General features: G+C 57.3%; 1 protein-coding gene across 1 annotated transcript in view; it reads right to left on the minus strand.

Moving 5' to 3' along the window:
- The window catches only part of LOC144817671 (uncharacterized), an 87,803-nt gene that overhangs the window by 41,167 nt on the left and 28,083 nt on the right, over window positions 1–18,553 (minus strand). The window contains exons 3-4 of the mRNA XM_078674401.1: window positions 11,195–11,371; window positions 8,223–8,285 (exon numbers count right to left, since the gene is read on the minus strand). Coding sequence (XP_078530527.1) covers window positions 8,223–8,285; window positions 11,195–11,371 — 240 coding nt within the window. The remainder of the gene's footprint in view (window positions 1–8,222; window positions 8,286–11,194; window positions 11,372–18,553) is intronic.

The following is an 18,553-nucleotide window of genomic DNA, read 5'->3' on the forward strand; positions in this document are numbered from 1 at the left end:
CATGCCCAGAGTACCCTGTGCCCTCTCTCAGCCCTGCCCCGAGTACCCTGTGCCCTCTCTCAGCCCTGCCCCGAGTACCCTGTGCCTCTCTCAGCCGTGCCCAGAGTACCCTGTGCCTCTCTCAGCTGTGCCCAGAGTACCCTGTGCCTCTCTCAGCCGTGCCCAGTGTACCCAGTGCCTCTCTCAGCCGTGCCCAGTGTACCCTGTGCCTCTCTCAGCCATGCCCAGAGTACCCTGTGCCTCTCTCAGCCGTGCCCAGAGTACCCTGTGGCTCTCTCAGCCATGCCCAGAGTACTCTGTGCCTTCTCTCAGCCCTGCCCCGAGTACCCTGTGCCTTCTCTCAGCCCTGCCCCGAGTACCCTGTGCCTCTCTCAGCCATGCCCAGAGTACCCTGTGCCCTCTCTCAGCCATGCCCAGAGTACCCTGTGCCCTCTCCCAGCCGTGTCCAGTGTACCCTGTGCCTCTCTCAGCCGTGCCCAGAGTACCCTGTGCCTCTCTCAGCCGTGCCCAGGGTACCCTGTGCCCTCTCTCAGCCGTGCCCAAAGTACCCTGTGCCTCTCTCAGCCGTGCCCAGGGTACCCTGTGTCTCTCTCAGCCGTGCCCTGAGTACCCTGTGCCTCTCTCAGCCGTGCCAGAGTACCCTGTGCCTCTCTCAGCCGTGCCAGAGTACCCTGTGCTCTCTCTCAGCCGTGCCCAGAGTACCCTGTGCTCTCTCTCAGCCGTGCCCAGAGTACCCTGTGCCTCTCTCAGCCGTGCCCAGAGTACCCTGTGCCTCTCTCAGCCGTGCCCAGAGTACCCTGTGCCCTCTCTCAGCCCTGCCCCGAGTACCCTGTGCCCTCTCTCAGCTCTGCCCCAAGTACCCTGTGCCTCTCTCAGCCGTGCCCAGAGTACCCTGTGCCTCTCTCAGCCGTGCCCAGAGTACCCTGTGCCTCTCTCAGCCGTGCCCAGGGTACCCTGTGCTTCTCTCAGCCGTGCCCAGAGTACCCTGTGCCTCTCTCAGCCCTTCCCCGAGTACCCTGTGCCTCTCTCAGCCCTGCCCCGAGTACCCTGTGCCTCTCTCAGCCGTGCCCAGGGTACCCTGTGACTCTCACAGCCGTGCCCAGAGTACCCTGTGCCCTCTCTCAGCTGTGCCCAGTGTACCCTGTTTCTCTCTCAGCCGTGCCAGAGTACCCTGTGCCTCTCCCAGCCGTGCCCAGAGTACCCTGTGCCTCTCTCAGCCGTGCCCAGGGTACCCTGTGCTCTCTCTCAGCCGTGCCTAGAGTACCCTGTGCCTCTCTCAGCCGTGCCCAGGGTACCCTGTGCCTCTCTCAGCTGTGCCCTGAGTACCCTGTGCCCTCTCTCAGCCGTGCCCAGAGTACCCTGTGCCCCTCTCAGCCGTGCCAGTGTACCCTGTGCCTCTCTCAGCTGTGCCAGTGTACCCTGTGCCTCTCTCAGCTGTGCCCAGAGTACCCTGTGCCCTCTCTCAGCCGTGCCCAGAGTACCCTGTGCCTCTCTCAGCCGTGCCCAGAGTACCCTGTGCCTCTCTCAGCCGTGCCCAGAGTACCCCGTGCCTCTCTCAGCCGTGCCCAGAGTACCCTGTGCCTCTCTCAGCCGTGCCCAGAGTACCCTGTGCCTCTCTCAGCCGTGCCCAGAGTACCCTGTGCCTCTCTCAGCCGTGCCCAGAGTACCCTGTGCCTCTCTCAGCCGTGCCCAGAGTACTCTGTGCCTCTCTCAGCCGTGCCCAGAGTACCCTGTGCCTCTCTCAGCCGTGCCCAGAGTACCCTGTGCCTCTCTCAGCCGTGCCCAGAGTACCCTGTGCCTCTCCCAGCCGTGCCCAGAGTACCCTGTGCCTCTCTCAGCCGTGCCCAGAGTACCCTGTGCCCTCTCTTAGTCGTGCCCAGAGTACCCTGTGCCTCTCTCAGCCGTGCCCAGAGTACCCTGTGCCTCTCTCAGCCCTGCCCCGAGTACCCTGTGCCTCTCTCAGCCGTGCCCTGGGTACCCTGTGACTCTCACAGCCGTGCCCAGAGTACCCTGTGCCTCTCTCAGCCGTGCCCAGGGTGCCCTGTGCCTCTCTCAGCTGTGCCCTGAGTACCCTGTGTCCTCTCTCAGCCGTGCCCAGAGTACCCTGTGCCTCTCCCAGCCGTGCCCAGTGTACCCTGTGCCTCTCTCAGCCGTGCCCAGAGTACCCTGTGCCTCTCTCAGCCGTGCCCAGGGTACCCTGTGCCCTCTCTCAGCCGTGCCCAAAGTACCCTGTGCCTCTCTCAGCTGTGCCCAGGGTACCCTGTGTCTCTCTCAGCCGTGCCCTGAGTACCCTGTGCCTCTCTCAGCCGTGCCAGAGTACCCTGTGCCTCTCCCAGCTGTGCCCTGAGTACCCTGTGCTCTCTCTCAGCCGTGCCCAGAGTACCCTGTGCTCTCTCTCAGCCGTGCCCAGAGTACCCTGTGCCTCTCCCAGCTGTGCCCAGAGTACCCTGTGCTCTCTCTCAGCCGTGCCCAGGGTACCCTGTGCCTCTCTCAGCCGTGCCCAGAGTACCCTGTGCCCTCTCTCAGCCCTGCCCCGAGTACCCTGTGCCCTCTCTCAGCCCTGCCCCGAGTACCCTGTGCCCTCTCTCAGCCCTGCCCCGAGTACCCTGTGCCTCTCTCAACCATGCCCAGAGTACCCTGTGCCCTCTCTCAGCCCTGCCCCGAGTACCCTGTGCCCTCTCTCAGCCCTGCCCCGAGTACCCTGTGCCTCCCTCAGCCGTGCCCAGAGTACCCTGTGCCTCTCTCAGCCGTGCCCAGAGTACCCTGTGCCTCTCTCAGCCGTGCCCAGAGTACCCTGTGCCTCTCTCAGCTGTGCCCAGAGTACCCTGTGCCTCTCTCAGCCGTGCCCAGTGTACCCTGTGCCTCTCTCAGCCATGCCCAGAGTACCCTGTGCCTCTCTCAGCCGTGCCCAGAGTACCCTGTGGCTCTCTCAGCCGTGCCCAGAGTACTCTGTGCCCTCTCTCAGCCCTGCCCCGAGTACCCTGTGCCCTCTCTCAGCCCTGCCCCGAGTACCCTGTGCCTCTCTCAGCCATGCCCAGAGTACCCTGTGCCCTCTCTCAGCCCTGCCCCGAGTACCCTGTGCCCTCTCTCAGCCCTGCCTGAGTACCCTGTGCCTCCCTCAGCCGTGCCCAGAGTACCCTGTGCCTCTCTCAGCCGTGCCCAGAGTACCCTGTGCCTCTCTCAGCCGTGCCCAGAGTACCCTGTGCCTCTCAGCCATGCCCAGAGTACCCTGTGCCTCTCTCAGCCGTGCCCAGAGTACCCTGTACCTCTCTCAGCCGTGCCCAGTGTACCCTGTGCCTCTCTCAGCCGTGCCCAGAGTACCCTGTGCCTCTCTCAGCCGTGCCCAGAGTACCCTGTGCCTCTCTCAGCCATGCCCAGGGTACCCTGTGCTTCTCTCAGCCGTGCCCAGAGTACCCTGTGCCTCTCTCAGCCCTTCCCCGAGTACCCTGTGCCTCTCTCAGCCCTGCCCCGAGTACCCTGTGCCTCTCACAGCCGTGCCCTGGGTACCCTGTGACTCTCACAGCCGTGCCCAGAGTACCCTGTGCCCTCTCTCAGCTGTGCCCAGTGTACCCTGTGTCTCTCTCAGCCGTGCCAGAGTACCCTGTGCCTCTCCCAGCCGTGCCCAGAGTACCCTGTGCCTCTCTCAGCCGTGCCCAGGGTACCCTGTGCTCTCTCTCAGCCGTGCCCAGAGTACCCTGTGCCTCTCTCAGCCGTGCCCAGGGTACCCTGTGCCTCTCTCAGCTGTGCCCTGAGTACCCTGTGCCCTCTCTCAGCCGTGCCCAGAGTACCCTGTGCCTCTCTCAGCCGTGCCAGTGTACCCTGTGCCTCTCTCAGCCGTGCCAGTGTACCCTGTGCCTCTCTCAGCTGTGCCCAGAGTACCCTGTGCCCTCTCTCAGCCGTGCCCAGAGTACCCTGTGCCTCTCTCAGCCGTGCCCAGAGTACCCTGTGCCTCTCTCAGCCGTGCCCAGAGTACCCCGTGCCTCTCTCAGCCGTGCCCAGAGTACCCTGTGCCTCTCTCAGCCGTGCCCAGAGTACCCTGTGCCCTCTCTTAGTCGTGCCCAGAGTACCCTGTGCCTCTCTCAGCCGTGCCCAGAGTACCCTGTGCCTCTCTCAGCCCTGCCCCGAGTACCCTGTGCCTCTCTCAGCCGTGCCCCGGGTACCCTGTGACTCTCACAGCCGTGCCCAGAGTACCCTGTGCCTCTCTCAGCCGTGCCCAGGGTACCCTGTGCCTCTCTCAGCTGTGCCCTGAGTACCCTGTGTCCTCTCTCAACCGTGCCCAGAGTACCCTGTGCCTCTCCCAGCCGTGCCCAGAGTACCCTGTGCCTCTCTCAGCCGTGCCCAGAGTACCCTGTGCCTCTCTCAGCCGTGCCCAGAGTACCCTGTGCCTCTCTCAGCCGTGCCCAGGGTACCCTGTGCCCTCTCTCAGCCGTGCCCAAAGTACCCTGTGCCTCTCTCAGCTGTGCCCAGGGTACCCTGTGTCTCTCTCAGCCGTGCCCTGAGTACCCTGTGCCTCTCTTAGCCGTGCCAGAGTACCCTGTGCCTCTCCCAGCTGTGCCCTGAGTACCCTGTGCTCTCTCTCAGCCGTGCCCAGAGTACCCTGTGCTCTCTCTCAGCCGTGCCCAGAGTACCCTGTGTCTCTCCCAGCTGTGCCCAGAGTACCCTGTGCTCTCTCTCAGCCGTGCCCAGGGTACCCTGTGCCTCTCTCAGCCGTGCCCAGAGTACCCTGTGCCCTCTCTCAGCCCTGCCCCGAGTACCCTGTGCCCTCTCTCAGCCCTGCCCCGAGTACCCTGTGCCCTCTCTCAGCCCTGCCCCGAGTACCCTGAGCCTCTCTCAACCATGCCCAGAGTACCCTGTGCCCTCTCTCAGCCCTGCCCCGAGTACCCTGTGCCCTCTCTCAGCCCTGCCCCGAGTACCCTGTGCCTCCCTCAGCCGTGCCCAGAGTACCCTGTGCCTCTCTCAGCCGTGCCCAGAGTACCCTGTGCCTCTCTCAGCTGTGCCCAGAGTACCCTGTGCCTCTCTCAGCCGTGCCCAGTGTACCCTGTGCCTCTCTCAGCCATGCCCAGAGTACCCTGTGCCTCTCTCAGCCGTGCCCAGAGTACCCTGTGGCTCTCTCAGCCGTGCCCAGAGTACTCTGTGCCCTCTCTCAGCCCTGCCCCGAGTACCCTGTGCCCTCTCTCAGCCCTGCCCCGAGTACCCTGTGCCTCTCTCAGCCATGCCCAGAGTACCCTGTGCCCTCTCTCAGCCCTGCCCCGAGTACCCTGTGCCCTCTCTCAGCCCTGCCCGAGTACCCTGTGCCTCCCTCAGCCGTGCCCAGAGTACCCTGTGTCTCTCTCAGCCGTGCCCAGAGTACCCTGTGCCTCTCTCAGCCGTGCCCAGAGTACCCTGTGCCTCTCAGCCATGCCCAGAGTACCCTGTGCCTCTCTCAGCCGTGCCCAGAGTACCCTGTACCTCTCTCAGCCGTGCCCAGTGTACCCTGTGCCTCTCTCAGCCGTGCCCAGTGTACCCTGTGCCTCTCTCAGCCGTGCCCAGAGTACCCTGTGCCTCTCTCAGCCGTGCCCAGAGTACCCTGTGCCTCTCTCAGCCGTGCCCAGAGTACCCTGTGCCTCTCTCAGCCATGCCCAGGGTACCCTGTGCTTCTCTCAGCCGTGCCCAGAGTACCCTGTGTCTCTCTCAGCCCTTCCCCGAGTACCCTGTGCCTCTCTCAGCCCTGCCCCGAGTACCCTGTGCCTCTCTCAGCCGTGCCCTGGGTACCCTGTGACTCTCATAGCCGTGCCCAGAGTACCCTGTGCCCTCTCTCAGCTGTGCCCAGTGTACCCTGTGTCTCTCTCAGCCGTGCCAGAGTACCCTGTGCCTCTCCCAGCCGTGCCCAGAGTACCCTGTGCCTCTCTCAGCCGTGCCCAGGGTACCCTGTGCTCTCTCTCAGCCGTGCCCAGAGTACCCTGTGCCTCTTTCAGCCGTGCCCAGAGTACCCTGTGCCTCTCTCAGCTGTGCCCTGAGTACCCTGTGCCCTCTCTCAGCCGTGCCCAGAGTACCCTGTGCCTCTCTCAGCCGTGCCAGTGTACCCTGTGCCTCTCTCAGCCGTGCCAGTGTACCCTGTGCCTCTCTCAGCTGTGCCCAGAGTACCCTGTGCCCTCTCTCAGCCGTGCCCAGAGTACCCTGTGCCTCTCTCAGCCGTGCCCAGAGTACCCCGTGCCTCTCTCAGCCGTGCCCAGAGTACCCTGTGCCTCTCTCAGCCGTGCCCAGAGTACCCTGTGCCTCTCTCAGCCGTGCCCAGAGTACCCTGTGCCTCTCTCAGCCGTGCCCAGAGTACCCTGTGCCTCTCTCAGCCGTGCCCAGAGTACCCTGTGCCTCTCTCAGCCGTGCCCAGAGTACTCTGTGCCTCTCTCAGCCGTGTCCAGAGTACCCTGTGCCTCTCTCAGCCGTGCCCAGAGTACCCTGTGACTCTCTCAGCCGTGCCCAGAGTACCCTGTGCCTCTCTCAGCCGTGCCCAGAGTACCCTGTGCCCTCTCTTAGTCGTGCCCAGAGTACCCTGTGCCTCTCTCAGCCGTGCCCAGAGTACCCTGTGCCTCTCTCAGCCGTGCCCATAGTACCCTGTGCCTCTCTCAGCCGTGCCCAGAGTACCCTGTGCCTCTCTCAGCCGTGCCCAGAGTACCCTGTGCCTCTCCCAGCCGTGCCCAGAGTACCCTGTGCCTCTCTCAGCCGTGCCCAGAGTACCCTGTGCCCTCTCTTAGTCGTGCCCAGAGTACCCTGTGCCTCTCTCAGCCGTGCCCAGAGTACCCTGTGACTCTCTCAGCCGTGCCCAGAGTACCCTGTGCCTCTCTCAGCCGTGCCCAGAGTACCCTGTGCCTCTCTCAGCCGTGCCCAGGGTACTCTGTGCCTCTCTCAGCCGTGCCCAGAGTACTCTGTGCCCTCTCTCAGCCGTGCCCAGAGTACCCCGTGCCTCTCTCAGCCGTGCCCAGAGTACCCTGTGCCTCTCTCAGCCGTGCCCAGAGTACCCTGTGCCTCTCTCAGCCGTGCCCAGAGTACCCCGTGCCTCTCTCAGCCGTGCCCAGAGTACTCTGTGCCTCTCTCAGCCGTGCCCAGAGTACCCTGTGCCTCTCTCAGCCGTGCCCAGAGTACCCTGTGCCTCTCTCAGCCGTGCCCAGAGTACCCTGTGCCTCTCTCAGCCGTGCCCAGAGTACCCTGTGCCTCTCCCAGCCGTGCCCAGAGTACCCTGTGCCTCTCCCAGCCGTGCCCAGAGTACCCTGTGCCCTCTTAGTCGTGCCCAGAGTACCCTGTGCCCTCTCTTAGTCGTGCCCAGAGTACCCTGTGCCTCTCTCAGTCGTGCCCAGAGTACCCTGTGCCTCTCTCAGCCGTGCCCAGGGTACCATGTGCCTCTCTCAGCCGTGCCCAGAGTACCCTGTGCCTCTCTCGGCCGTGCCCAGGGTACCCTGTGTCTCTCTCAGCCGTGCCCAGGGTACCATGTGCCTCTCTCAGCCGTGCCCAGAGTACCCTGTGCCTCTCTCGGCCGTGCCCAGGGTACCCTGTGCCTCTCTCAGCCGTGCCCAGGGTACCATGTGCCTCTCTCAGCCGTGCCCAGAGTACCCTGTGCCTCTCTCGGCCGTGCCCAGGGTACCCTGTGTCTCTCTCAGCCGTGCCCAGGGTACCATGTGCCTCTCTCAGCCGTGCCCAGAGTACCCTGTGCCTCTCTCGGCCGTGCCCAGGGTACCCTGTGTCTCTCTCAGCCTGCCCAGGGTACCCTGTGTCTCTCTCAGCCGTGCCCAGGGTACCCTGTGCCTTTCTCGGCCGTGCCCTGTGCCTCTCTCGGCCGTGCCCAGGGTACCCTGCGCCTCTCTCAGCTGTACCCTGGGCCTCTCTCAGCTGTGCCCAGGGTACCCTGTGCCCTCTCTCAGCCGTCTTAGGTTCCAGAGAAAGACCCAGGACAATGCTGCTCCTCTCTGTGGAAATCCCTCAGTGGGCGAGGGCAGCTCTGGGGCAGGCACAGAAACCTGTCCCCATCACTGCCCTTATTCTGCTGTGTGCACACACCACTCTGCCCTGTGGGTCCAGGCGTCCCCACTCACAGCTCCAAAAGCAGAGGAAAGTGTCAAACACAAGACTCTACTTCAGGGACCACCAACACCCTTCTTCGTCCACGAACAAGAGCGGTGGACAGCGGGTGGACGTCCGTGTGTCTGGCCTCAGAGTAGGAAGGACAGTCTGACCATGGGGGATGGACTTACCTTCATCGGTGGAGCTCTTGGCCGGTTCCTCTTCACCGGCTGCCAGACCACTGCCCGACTTCCCTGCAAGGGCGAGAGAGCACATCCGTGAGTGACTGCTATGACATGAGAGTGACCAGCCTATGGCGGGTGTGAGTGCCAGCCTGTGGCATAGAAGTGACCAGGCGATGATGTGTGTGAGTGCCAGCCTGTGGCGAGGGAGTGACCAGCCTATGGCTGGTGTGAGTGCCAGCCTGAGGCATGAGAGTGACCAGTCTATGATGTGTGTGAGTGCCAGCCTGTGGCGTGGGAGTGACCAGCCTATGGTGGGTGTGAGTGCCAGCCTGTGGCATGAGAGTGACCAGCCTATGGTGGGTGTGAGTGCCAGTCTGTGGCGTGTGAGTGACCAGCCTATGGTGGGTGTGAGTGCCAGCCTGTGGCATGGGAGTGACCAGCCTATGATGGGTGTGAGTGCCAGCCTGTGGCGTGGGAGTGACCAGCCTATGGCAGGTGTGAGTGCCAGCCTGTGGCGTGGGAGTGACCAGCCTATGGCTGATGTGAGTTTCAGCCTGTGGCGAGGGAGTGACCAGCCTATGGTGGGTGTGAGTGCCAGCCTGTGGCGTGGGAGTGACCAGCCTATGATGGGTGTGAGTGCCAGCCTGTGGCGTGAGAGTGACCAGTCTATGGCGGGTGTGAGTGCCAGCCTGTGGTGTGGGAGTGACCAGCCTATGGTGGGTGTGAGTGCCAGCCTGTGGCATGGGAGTGACCAGCCTATGGTGGGTAGGAGGGACCAGGAGATGCCTGTACCTTTCTTGGAGCTGACACATGCTTGTGCAGTTTACATCCTGTGTTACAAAGTCAGCCTTGTGCCCTACGCCCCCCATTTTCTGCTGAATAATACTGGCGGTAACCGACTAACTGTCCCAGGGCTTTGCCTATCCAGGCCCATGGCCAGTGCTATGCTGAAAACACACTTAGAATACACTGAAAACACCTACATACACTAGGGTACACTATGGGTTAGGATACCCCCTTGATTGCCACGGCCTCCCCTATAAGGCCCTAGTACATAATTGGGCGTAGCAGTTTAGAGGCAGCAGCCCTTTCTGCACTTGCGTGTGTGAACTGTCAAGGCCTGAGGTCAGTTTAAAAGCTGCCCTGTGTTCTAAGACTTTTTAAGTGTAAATTGTGCACAAATTCGACTTTGTTGTTTGGGGCACTTACAAAGTAATAAACTTCAATATTTTGGCATATTAGCTACCCTCAAGGTCTCCCCTAGGTGTCCTGGGTTCAGATAATTATAAGGAGGACCCTAATACAATAGTTTTTACATGCCCTGGGGATAGTGAAATTGTACATTTCATGTCCCCCAGTGTTGTAAAGTCCTTCTCAAAATCGGTGTTTGTGCTCGTGGTCGTAGGAAGACTGTGGAGTGAGGAACTGAACTAAATTTGCCCATTCAGAGCCCCTAAAATCTCCCTTAGGTGTCCCAGCTGTGGAGGGTCCTGTGCATATAGTCAGGGTCCTTATAAAATATTTTTTATAGGCCCTGGCTTTGAAGTTGCCGATATAATTTTCCCTATTGTAGATCCCCAACCACATAGGATAGCGTGGCAAAAAGTTATTAATTAATAACTACCGCCAGGAGAAACAGAAAATGTCATTAAAGGACTTGGAAGAATGGTATTGATAAATCCAACAATATTCTGTTGTTGAATTTATGCTGGAATATATAAACAGTTAGAAGACATTCTTGTCTGTTAGCCAACATGCACCCTTCCAGTGGTCTGCCCTGATTGGTCGGAGTTAAATGGATTAGCCAGGCTGCTTTGATGGAGTGATAAGGAGCCCCTGGGGTGAAAGAGCCATTCCGGGAGTAGAGGGTTCTGCTGCATAGGAATGCCAGGGCCAGGGGTCGTAAACCAAAAGCTTCAAATGCCCAGGGGGCAGGCAGAGAAAGCCCGGTCTAGATGGCCGGCTGAAAGAAGGAATGTGCAGATGACGGGGGGAGGGAGTCTATGGGGATGAGCCATCCTGAGGTGGGTTTAGCCAGCTTTTGCCTCTCTGCTAAGACTTCAGCGGTATTGGATTTTGTAAAAATAGTGCTTTTTGGGAGACCATTGTGCCGCACTTGGGAGGAAATGGTCATGTTCTGGTGTGCTGTCCTGCACCTCATTGGACAGTAGTCTCCTCCTGTGTGACCCCAGAGAACACTGAATAAGTGTCTGAGAGAGGCAGAGCCTCTCATCTCTGCTGCTTGAAACTGAGAGAAGAAGGGTTGCCACGCTGGAAACTTGATTTGCACCATCGGGCCCTGCTTTCTGACTGACACCGCCCGCTGCATAATCTGGAACTACAGCCCTTTGGATGTACCTTGCATCAAGAGGAATAAAGAGCGGGCTCCCTGCAAGCTACAGGTTAACTGAACTCACCTGCATCCACTACACTAAGCGTACCTTGCCTGGAGTCCATCTGGTTGACCTTTAAGGGTTTTGGCCAGATGAATTGTGGTACCAAACATTCCAGGACCATCTTGGAGCTTCCAGACCATTGGATTGTGTTTTGGATTCTTTGGACCCTCAAGAGAAACTTCAGGAAGAAGTTCCAGAAGTTTGGAAAAGTTTGGAGCAAGTGTGGGAAAAAACTCCATAAGGTGACTAAGTGCTAGAAAGTGTTTACCCTTTAAACATTCATATCTCTGGGCCCCTAGATTGGATTTGTTTAATTTTGGTGTCATTCCAAAGATACAAATATTTCCTATTTGTATAAGTTGGTGTTGGAATTGTATTGTGTGTCTTAATTGTTTACTGAGTTGGTGTTTTAAATGCTTTAAATGCCTGTATCTACCAAGGGGTGAGCATGGGAGTCATTTTCTGAGACCTATTCTGAGCCCTGGACTGTGTTAGTGGCCTTATTGTCAATTGTAGATGTATATCTGCCGCTACTAATAATCCCCTTTCTAACAACCCGGAAGCCCCCTGAGATGCCTGTACCTTTCTTGGAGCTGACACAGGTGCTTGTGCAGTTCTTCTTGCTGCTGAAGCGGTTTCCGTTGCCCTGACAGCCGCCGTAGAAGAAGGTGTCGCACTCCTTCACCTCGCTGTTGTAGTACCACATCACCAAGAGGGCCATGCAGGGCCCCTTCTCCAACGGCAAACTGCACACATCAACTGCACGGTGGGAAAGAAAAGCAGGTCACGCCACATTTGCCGACATTTCTGTAGTTTCCATAGCAGTGTCCTTTAATGAAAAATATTCACGTTGGTACCTTTGGTCGTCCATACGATACATTTACTCTTGGCTTACCTGCGGAGTGCGGTATGGGGTGTAGCACGGTTACAACGAATTTTTTACAACGCACTACCATTACATCGCAACTTTTACCACGCAAACCATTACAACGCAATGCGCTGGGGGGCGCTCTAGGATAGGGAATGTATTTAATATACTATCCAACACCTTCCCTGCTATCCACGGGGACTGGAGTTGGAATAGTAAATTAAATAATTCACTATCCAGCGCCTAAAAGCATTATGCGTTGTAATGGACTGCGTGGTAAAAACCGCATTGTAAAGGCATGCGTGGTAAAAGCATGCGTTGCAGTGACACCAATCCGCGGTATGGTGACCCGCAGCATCCTCTTAGGACAAATAAGGACTAAACTGTTATACTATTTTCATTTATAAAGAATCACATCTTACTTCTGACATGTGTGTTTCTTACTCTTGGGTTTCCAAGAGTTAGAGGAGTTTCTTCGAGGGAGTACTGGTGTGTGGATCTGGTCCTGTGAGAGTGTGTGAGAATCAGAGGTGTCTTGTCGTGGACGGAGTCCTGGGCTGGGCTCTAGTTAGGGTCCGGTAAACCCCAACAGGCCCTTGGACTCCTCCGGGAGGACACCTCAAGCACCCATCCCTCTCAGCCTTGGTCCTGAGCTTGTGTATGTGTCCACAGGCTCAGCTCATTGGCCAGCAGCGTCTGCAGTTCAAGCGTCCACACACCGCACCGGCAGCACCTCGCTTGATGAAGCCAGGAACCCTCCAGCCTCTCAGGCAAACTGAACCTCAAGAGGGCCTGTGTGTGGGATGTCCAGGGGGAGGTTCTACCAACTCTGAGAATCTACTATGGGCCAGAACCTACGGCAAACTGATGACACTCATGGCCTCCAGCCCCAGGAACTGACTAAAAACAGCAAAAATATTTGGATGTTTGTCTGATCCCCAAATTCAAACCCTGGATGAACACACTTGTGAAAGAAACCATTTGCCCTCACGCACAGCCTGGTCTCACCATTGTTTCTAGTCACTGAAGGGTTGGACTAGTGTAAGGTGGTGAGCACGTGTGGGAAGCTGGCTGTGTATATACAATACCAAAGTGAGGTACAGTGTGCACAGATTCCAGTGGAACCCCAAAGGTAGGCAGAGCTAAAAGTAGATAATACTAAACCCTCTATTTGTGGTAGTGTTGACGAGGAGTTAGGCATATCATAGGGCTGTGTTAAGCATTTAGGGGCAGACTTACAAGGTCTGGCGCATCTCTGCAAATCAGCAGGGATGCACCAGAAATCTTGCGACATGCAAAACTACCCTTGCGCCACCACGGATGCGCCGCATTTGCAATGCGGTGTGCCGTGGTGTATGGATAGGCAGATGCGTGTCGTTTCTGCTGTCGTAAGTTTGGCGCAGTGGTGGAGTCGTGTCGCGGGCGTGACTCAACTCCAGCACGGTTCCAACCCAGCCTATCTCTAACATGCTGTGTCACGCCTTACGCCTGCTTCAAGCAAGTGCAAGGATTTGACGCAGCAACGTTGGAAAAGTGACTGAGTGAAATCTTGTAGATTTCACAGAGTCACTTTTCCAAGGCTTTCCGAGATGGACCGCCCACACTGCGACGGTAGCCCCACATTATACCTTACGTATTTATAATGTGGCATAGGGGTTTACAGCGTGACGCATCTCCCTAGATGCGTCACGTTGTAAATCCGTCGCAGCATGGAGCTTGCTTTACGCCGCCGCTGCGTCACTGAAGTGACTTAGCGGCAGCACAAATGCGTTGCAAGTGCCCTGTAAATCTGCCCCTTCTTGTACACACTCAGGCAAGAAATCAACGATAGCACACACTCGAAGAAAGAATCCAGACCAATTGTTTAGTATAACATGTTATTATTTGGTTATTTTATTTCTTGAACCAAGAAGTGCTCAGTTGCAGGTAAATAACAGTTTTCAATATAGTAATACTTTTCAGAATGTCATAGGAATAATTTTGGAAGGCAGTAAACAATACTTTACAGTAAAGGAAAAACTTTTGTGATGTCAGTTAGAACAGTAGCGCTTTGTGATAGAAATAGGTAGACTTTTGTATGCAAGACAATGAAAATGCAATGCAATCCTATGGGAGGAAAACAGTGGTATACATTAACAGGAAAGTACACAACATACTCTTTTAGTCTTTGGGGGTTTAGGCCAACACTGGGAATGGTTCAGTTTAAGGTAGGTACTGTACCACCAGCTGCACTGAGGCGGCCAGGGTCGGAGGTCACAGAGCCCAATGTCAGTCAATGCCTGGAGGCACCCGAAGAGGTACGTGTGAGAAGTTGGACTGATATGCAGTGCTCACTATTCTAGTGATCACTATGTATCATTCCAACAACCCTTATTGATGTTTGGTTGTAAGTCAACCTGATAGACCAGCTATCCTAGTAGCATGGACACGTGCAGTCTTTAGGCTAAATTCTAGAGGGCGTGTTAAGCCAGCTGTTTTACCATCACATTTACCCCTTGAACACCAAGTGAAAGGACACCACATGAGTTGTTATGAAAATAAACGTATATTTATTTATAACAAGACTACCCTGGCTCTTTATGAGGCAGGGAGCTAAGCACATAACAAAACTCTTATGAAAATACTTAAAGTCGCACAATTTACACAAATGCCCGAGGGGCACGAAAAACCATATACACAAAAAGTGGATGGCGAAATTACTAGCAGGTAAGTACTATTCTCATAGACTTTAGAAACGCTAGGCCTACAATGCTGAACCCTTAGATTAGAAGCAGGAGGCCTAGGGACGCCGTGTGCAGAGTGGGAACTCTCACGCGTAATGCGGGAACAAGTCTATGGATACTAGCAAATGCAAAAGTTAGTGTTCTCGGGTGAACCCGACTAGGTAGGTCAAAAACGAAAGTGGTTCTAGACACTTAGAGAGTTGGTCTACGCTGGAGCACCGGGGTACTCGGTTTACCTAGCCCAGGGGCTGCGGCTGCATAGGGTTCAAGTGTCGTCGGGTTTTTTCGTTGACGAACCAGGAGCCTGAAGAAAGAAGTTGCTGGCAGGCGGCCAGTGAAGAAAAGTTCGAAGAGATCCAAGCCTGGATCGGGGAAGAAGAAGACCTGTAAGCAGAGGGGACCAAGTTCTGAATCACTAGCCAGTGATTAAGTGGGCACCAGAGTGGCACCGGACGAAGTCACCTCGACGAGGTGAGTGGGCACTGCTGGGCTCTGCAGTCTCTCGGACCAGGAGGCGTTGTCGGCGACCAGGATGGAGGTGCGAGCTGTCCCACGAAGGTATCTGCTGTCGACGTCGCTGGGCCCAGGATTGGGGCAACACGTCTTGGCAAATGCAAGGCCCACGCGGTGGACTTACGATGGCGTCTTGAGTGGACGAGGAGGGTCCGGGGTGCTCCTCTGTTGGAGGGGAGCAAGGGCCAGTCTGGAGCAACCAGACCAGCGGTGTTTGTCATCGAAGTTCGTCGTCAGAGGGCCACTAGCCAACGGGCAAGTGACCTGGACAACGCGGTGAGCAGCAAAGAGCAGAAGGGCCCCACGCAGATCTCGTGGATGCAAGGGGGCTGAACTTCGGTGCTGGAGCTGCTCAGGGTCGGGGCTTCTCTTACCCCAAAGCACTCCGTCGAGGGTCACTCGGTGGTCGTGCTGGATAAGCGTCGGGCAGTCTTTAAGATGGCCGGTCCCTCGAGGTCTCGTCACACCCACGAATCTCAGCTGGGCTGATGATGCAGGTTGAGGTCAGAGGTGCCAGGGAAGCCGGTTCTCGTCGAGCTGGGCAGTCTTGATCCGGAGGAGAGACTTACAGCAGACCGCGATGCTTGGATGGTGCCTGCTGCTGCAGGGTGACTACTCCTTAGTCACAAGGGAGAAATCTTAGGAAGAGTCTTGAGTTCCTTTCGTAGAAAGTCGGTTCAGGATTCAAAGATGATCTAATTTGGAAGGGGGCCTGCTCCTACCTTTATCCTGCAAAAGGGGGCTGGCACGCGACTAAGTCCTGCCCTATGGGTGGGACTATGAGGGGGTGGTTACACCCCTCTCCCCAGCCGAACTTCCCCCAGCTCAGGGGCTGGTGTGCCCCTGGAACTGGTTCAGACCGGCCTATGCATAGTGAGCACCGGGGTGCCACTTGCAGTCACCTTCCTCTATAGCCCTGCCTACCTGGGATACACAAAACCCTGTCTGGGTCGGTGCTGGCACCGCCCCTGACAGGAAACCCTTTGTCCTTGCCTCCCACGCTGGGAGGACTCCCAGCAGCAGGAGGGCAGACTTGTGTCTCGGTGGCAGCATCCATTTTGTGGAGCTGAGGCTATGTTCGACTTTAACCGGGGTTACAGGTTACCAACATGTCTTCTCCCTCTAGAGGGGTGGAATGCTACCCCCGTCGCCAGGACTGGCGAGGGGGTAGTATTCCAAAGCGTATGACACCTTACACGACATGTTTAGATAATGTCAGTCCAAAGTTACCATAACCGCGAGGATTATAAGGCACTTAAGAGTATATGGTCTGACGCTATCATGGAAACGGCTAAGGGATGGATCCCGAAAGCCGCAGACAGGCTCAGCTCATGCCAGAGCACCATCTCACACGATTCCAAGCACTCTGCCTTCAGGATTGTTAAGGCCTGCCATAGGAGGGACTGATAGGAGATCTGTGTGTCCATTTAGGTTTAGATATAGGTATACTATATCTAAAGCAAAGGGTGAGTACACCACCTTGCCCCAGCTGTCGTGCAGCCAGTTGTGTCTGTTTAGTTAGTCAGCCCAGGGGTGGCATATAACATGCTGCAGCCCCTGGGAGACCTCTGGGTGCACCTCAGCCCTGGGTACAGGGACTCAGAGAGGGCCCAGTGCCAATTCAGTACCTGGGTACAATTTGGAATAGAGAGAACAGCTAGGCTGTGGGTCTGATTAGCAGGCCCACAGCCAGGGAAAGTCGTAAACCAGTGAAGCAAAAAGCAAAAATCTGGGTGATCATAGGATTGCAGACCCTACTCTCCTACAGTACGGGATTCAGTATCTATGCCCCAGTGGTGGATACCGGCAAGGGTATTTACCCTTGTCGTCAGCAGAGGGCAATGAAGATGAAAAGGATTCAGGAGACAGCCAACACCGTTAACGTTGCGTTCATTGTCAGCAAGTAACTGTAGGCAGAATGGCGGCACCGGCAATCAAGCAGTCACTGTCGCGGGATGGAGATGGGCAGAGGATGGAGACGTTCCGCTGACGTTGGACCATCACGGGGCGGCAAAGGTCGTGCAGGAGGAGGCCAGCACGGCCACTTGCAGGAGGGTACAAACTCTCAGAAATGGAGATCATTTCTCTAGGTCATGGAGGCCGTCCCGATTCGGCGCTTTCTTCTGGCGGGTTAGTAGTGAGTTACATCGACAAAAGTGACGGTCTTTGTTGGACTTTGGCCCTTAGGGCAGGTTCACCCCTAGACTTTTTGCGTGAAATGGTGACCTGGCAATGGTGATTTTTGGGATTCTGCGCACTTTCACTGTGTCCCAGTGGAAAGTGCGTGCGCACTCTGAGTGCATGTGCTGAGCTAGGCCTGCCCGCCCATAGGAATGCATGGGGAATGTATGTGTCCCTGGTAGTTCCTGATGCATGGGGAGTGCAGGCTTGAGTTTGGTATGTGTGAACTTGTGAGAGTGAATGCTGCGAGATGGTGTATGCAGCATGTATGTGTCTAGTAGGGAAGTGACATTCCTAGACATGGCTGTACGTGTGCAGTGAGGGTGCTGGAGCGTGATTGGCTGGAGCTGGCTGGCATGTCAGGCTCCAGGAAGTCTGGATGGGTCTGCCCGGTGGTGAGTGTGAGATTAGCATGAGTGATGTGTGGGAGGAGTGTACCTGTGTCCCGGATGGGCTGGGTTTTCCCCACACAATGCTGGCTCCGCCCCCCTGTGGTGTGTCTAATGACCCAAGCCCTGCCAGTGAATAGAGAGGGGGGTTGAGGTAAACAGAGTACTCAAGAACCAGCTGCGACTGGTTCCGCCCCCACCCTGCACCTTCAGACAAAGGAAAATGGTGTATAAAAATGGGGCTGTGTCCCCACAGATGTTGTTCTCTTCCAGGATCCTGAGGGGGCTGTTGTTGCTGTCGCTGGGCCAGAGGACCGCCACTTGGGGTGTCTCCCTGCCTGGAGACCCAGTGTGCTGGCTCTGGGCCCAGCCTTGCCCCCTGCCTGCCCAAGGACTTGTTTGCTGGGGCTCTGTCCTTGCCCCTGGGAGCGCTTGATCCTGTTTGTAGCGCTAGGAGCGCGCTTTATGCCCTCTAGCGCTTGGAAGCGCTTTATTTTCCCATATAGCGCTGGGTGCGCTGTGTTAATTGCCTATAGCGCTTGGGAGCGCTTTGCCTACCCTAGCGAGTGCCCACCTCGCTTATTTGTAGTTAATTTGCCCCCTGGCAGGTGCCCACCCTGCCAGGGACCTTGCCGCAAATTCTGCGCTTTTACCTCGAGGGAGCCCCACTCCTCGGTAAAATTATCCCTCGCCTAGAAGCACCGGAGATGGGCCGCCGCGCTGCCCGCGACGACCCGGAAGTGTTCCTGCCGGCCGGCCAATCCGAGAGCGGGCCGACCAGAAGTCCCGCCCCGCAGCCGCGACCTGGAAGTCAGGCAGGCCGGGGGCAGGAGAGAGGCAGGCGGAAGCTGCTGCCTGCCGGGGCTCCCGAGGATGAGGGAGAGCCCCGGAGAGAGGGAGAAGTGTGGGAAGGGAGCCCCCGAGGAGCGGGAGCTCCCGTGAAGAGCCGCCAGGCAGGGAAGTCTGCAGCAACCGCCGGAAGGAGCCCCCGCCTGCAGAAGTGCCGGTAAGTGAAGCCGGCTGGGCGGGAGCTCCAAGTCCAGGGCAGTTGAGAGAGAGGGGGGACATCGGGGCACATTGTCGGTGCTCGCGCCCCCCCCTCTGGTGTTCAGAGCCTGCGAGGCTCTTGGGGCATGATGTGTTTCTGAGTCCCCCGTGAGGGACTCCAACAACCCCACAATTGTGTTTTGAGCCCAGAGAGGCTCAAGGAGGGCATCTAGTTGTTCAGAGCCCTGATAGAGGCTCAGGGGGCATGATTGTGCTCGAG

This window comes from Lissotriton helveticus, chromosome 2_1 (assembly GCF_964261635.1).
Source record: "Lissotriton helveticus chromosome 2_1, aLisHel1.1, whole genome shotgun sequence".
NCBI classification, from domain to species: Eukaryota; Metazoa; Chordata; class Amphibia; order Caudata; family Salamandridae; genus Lissotriton; species Lissotriton helveticus.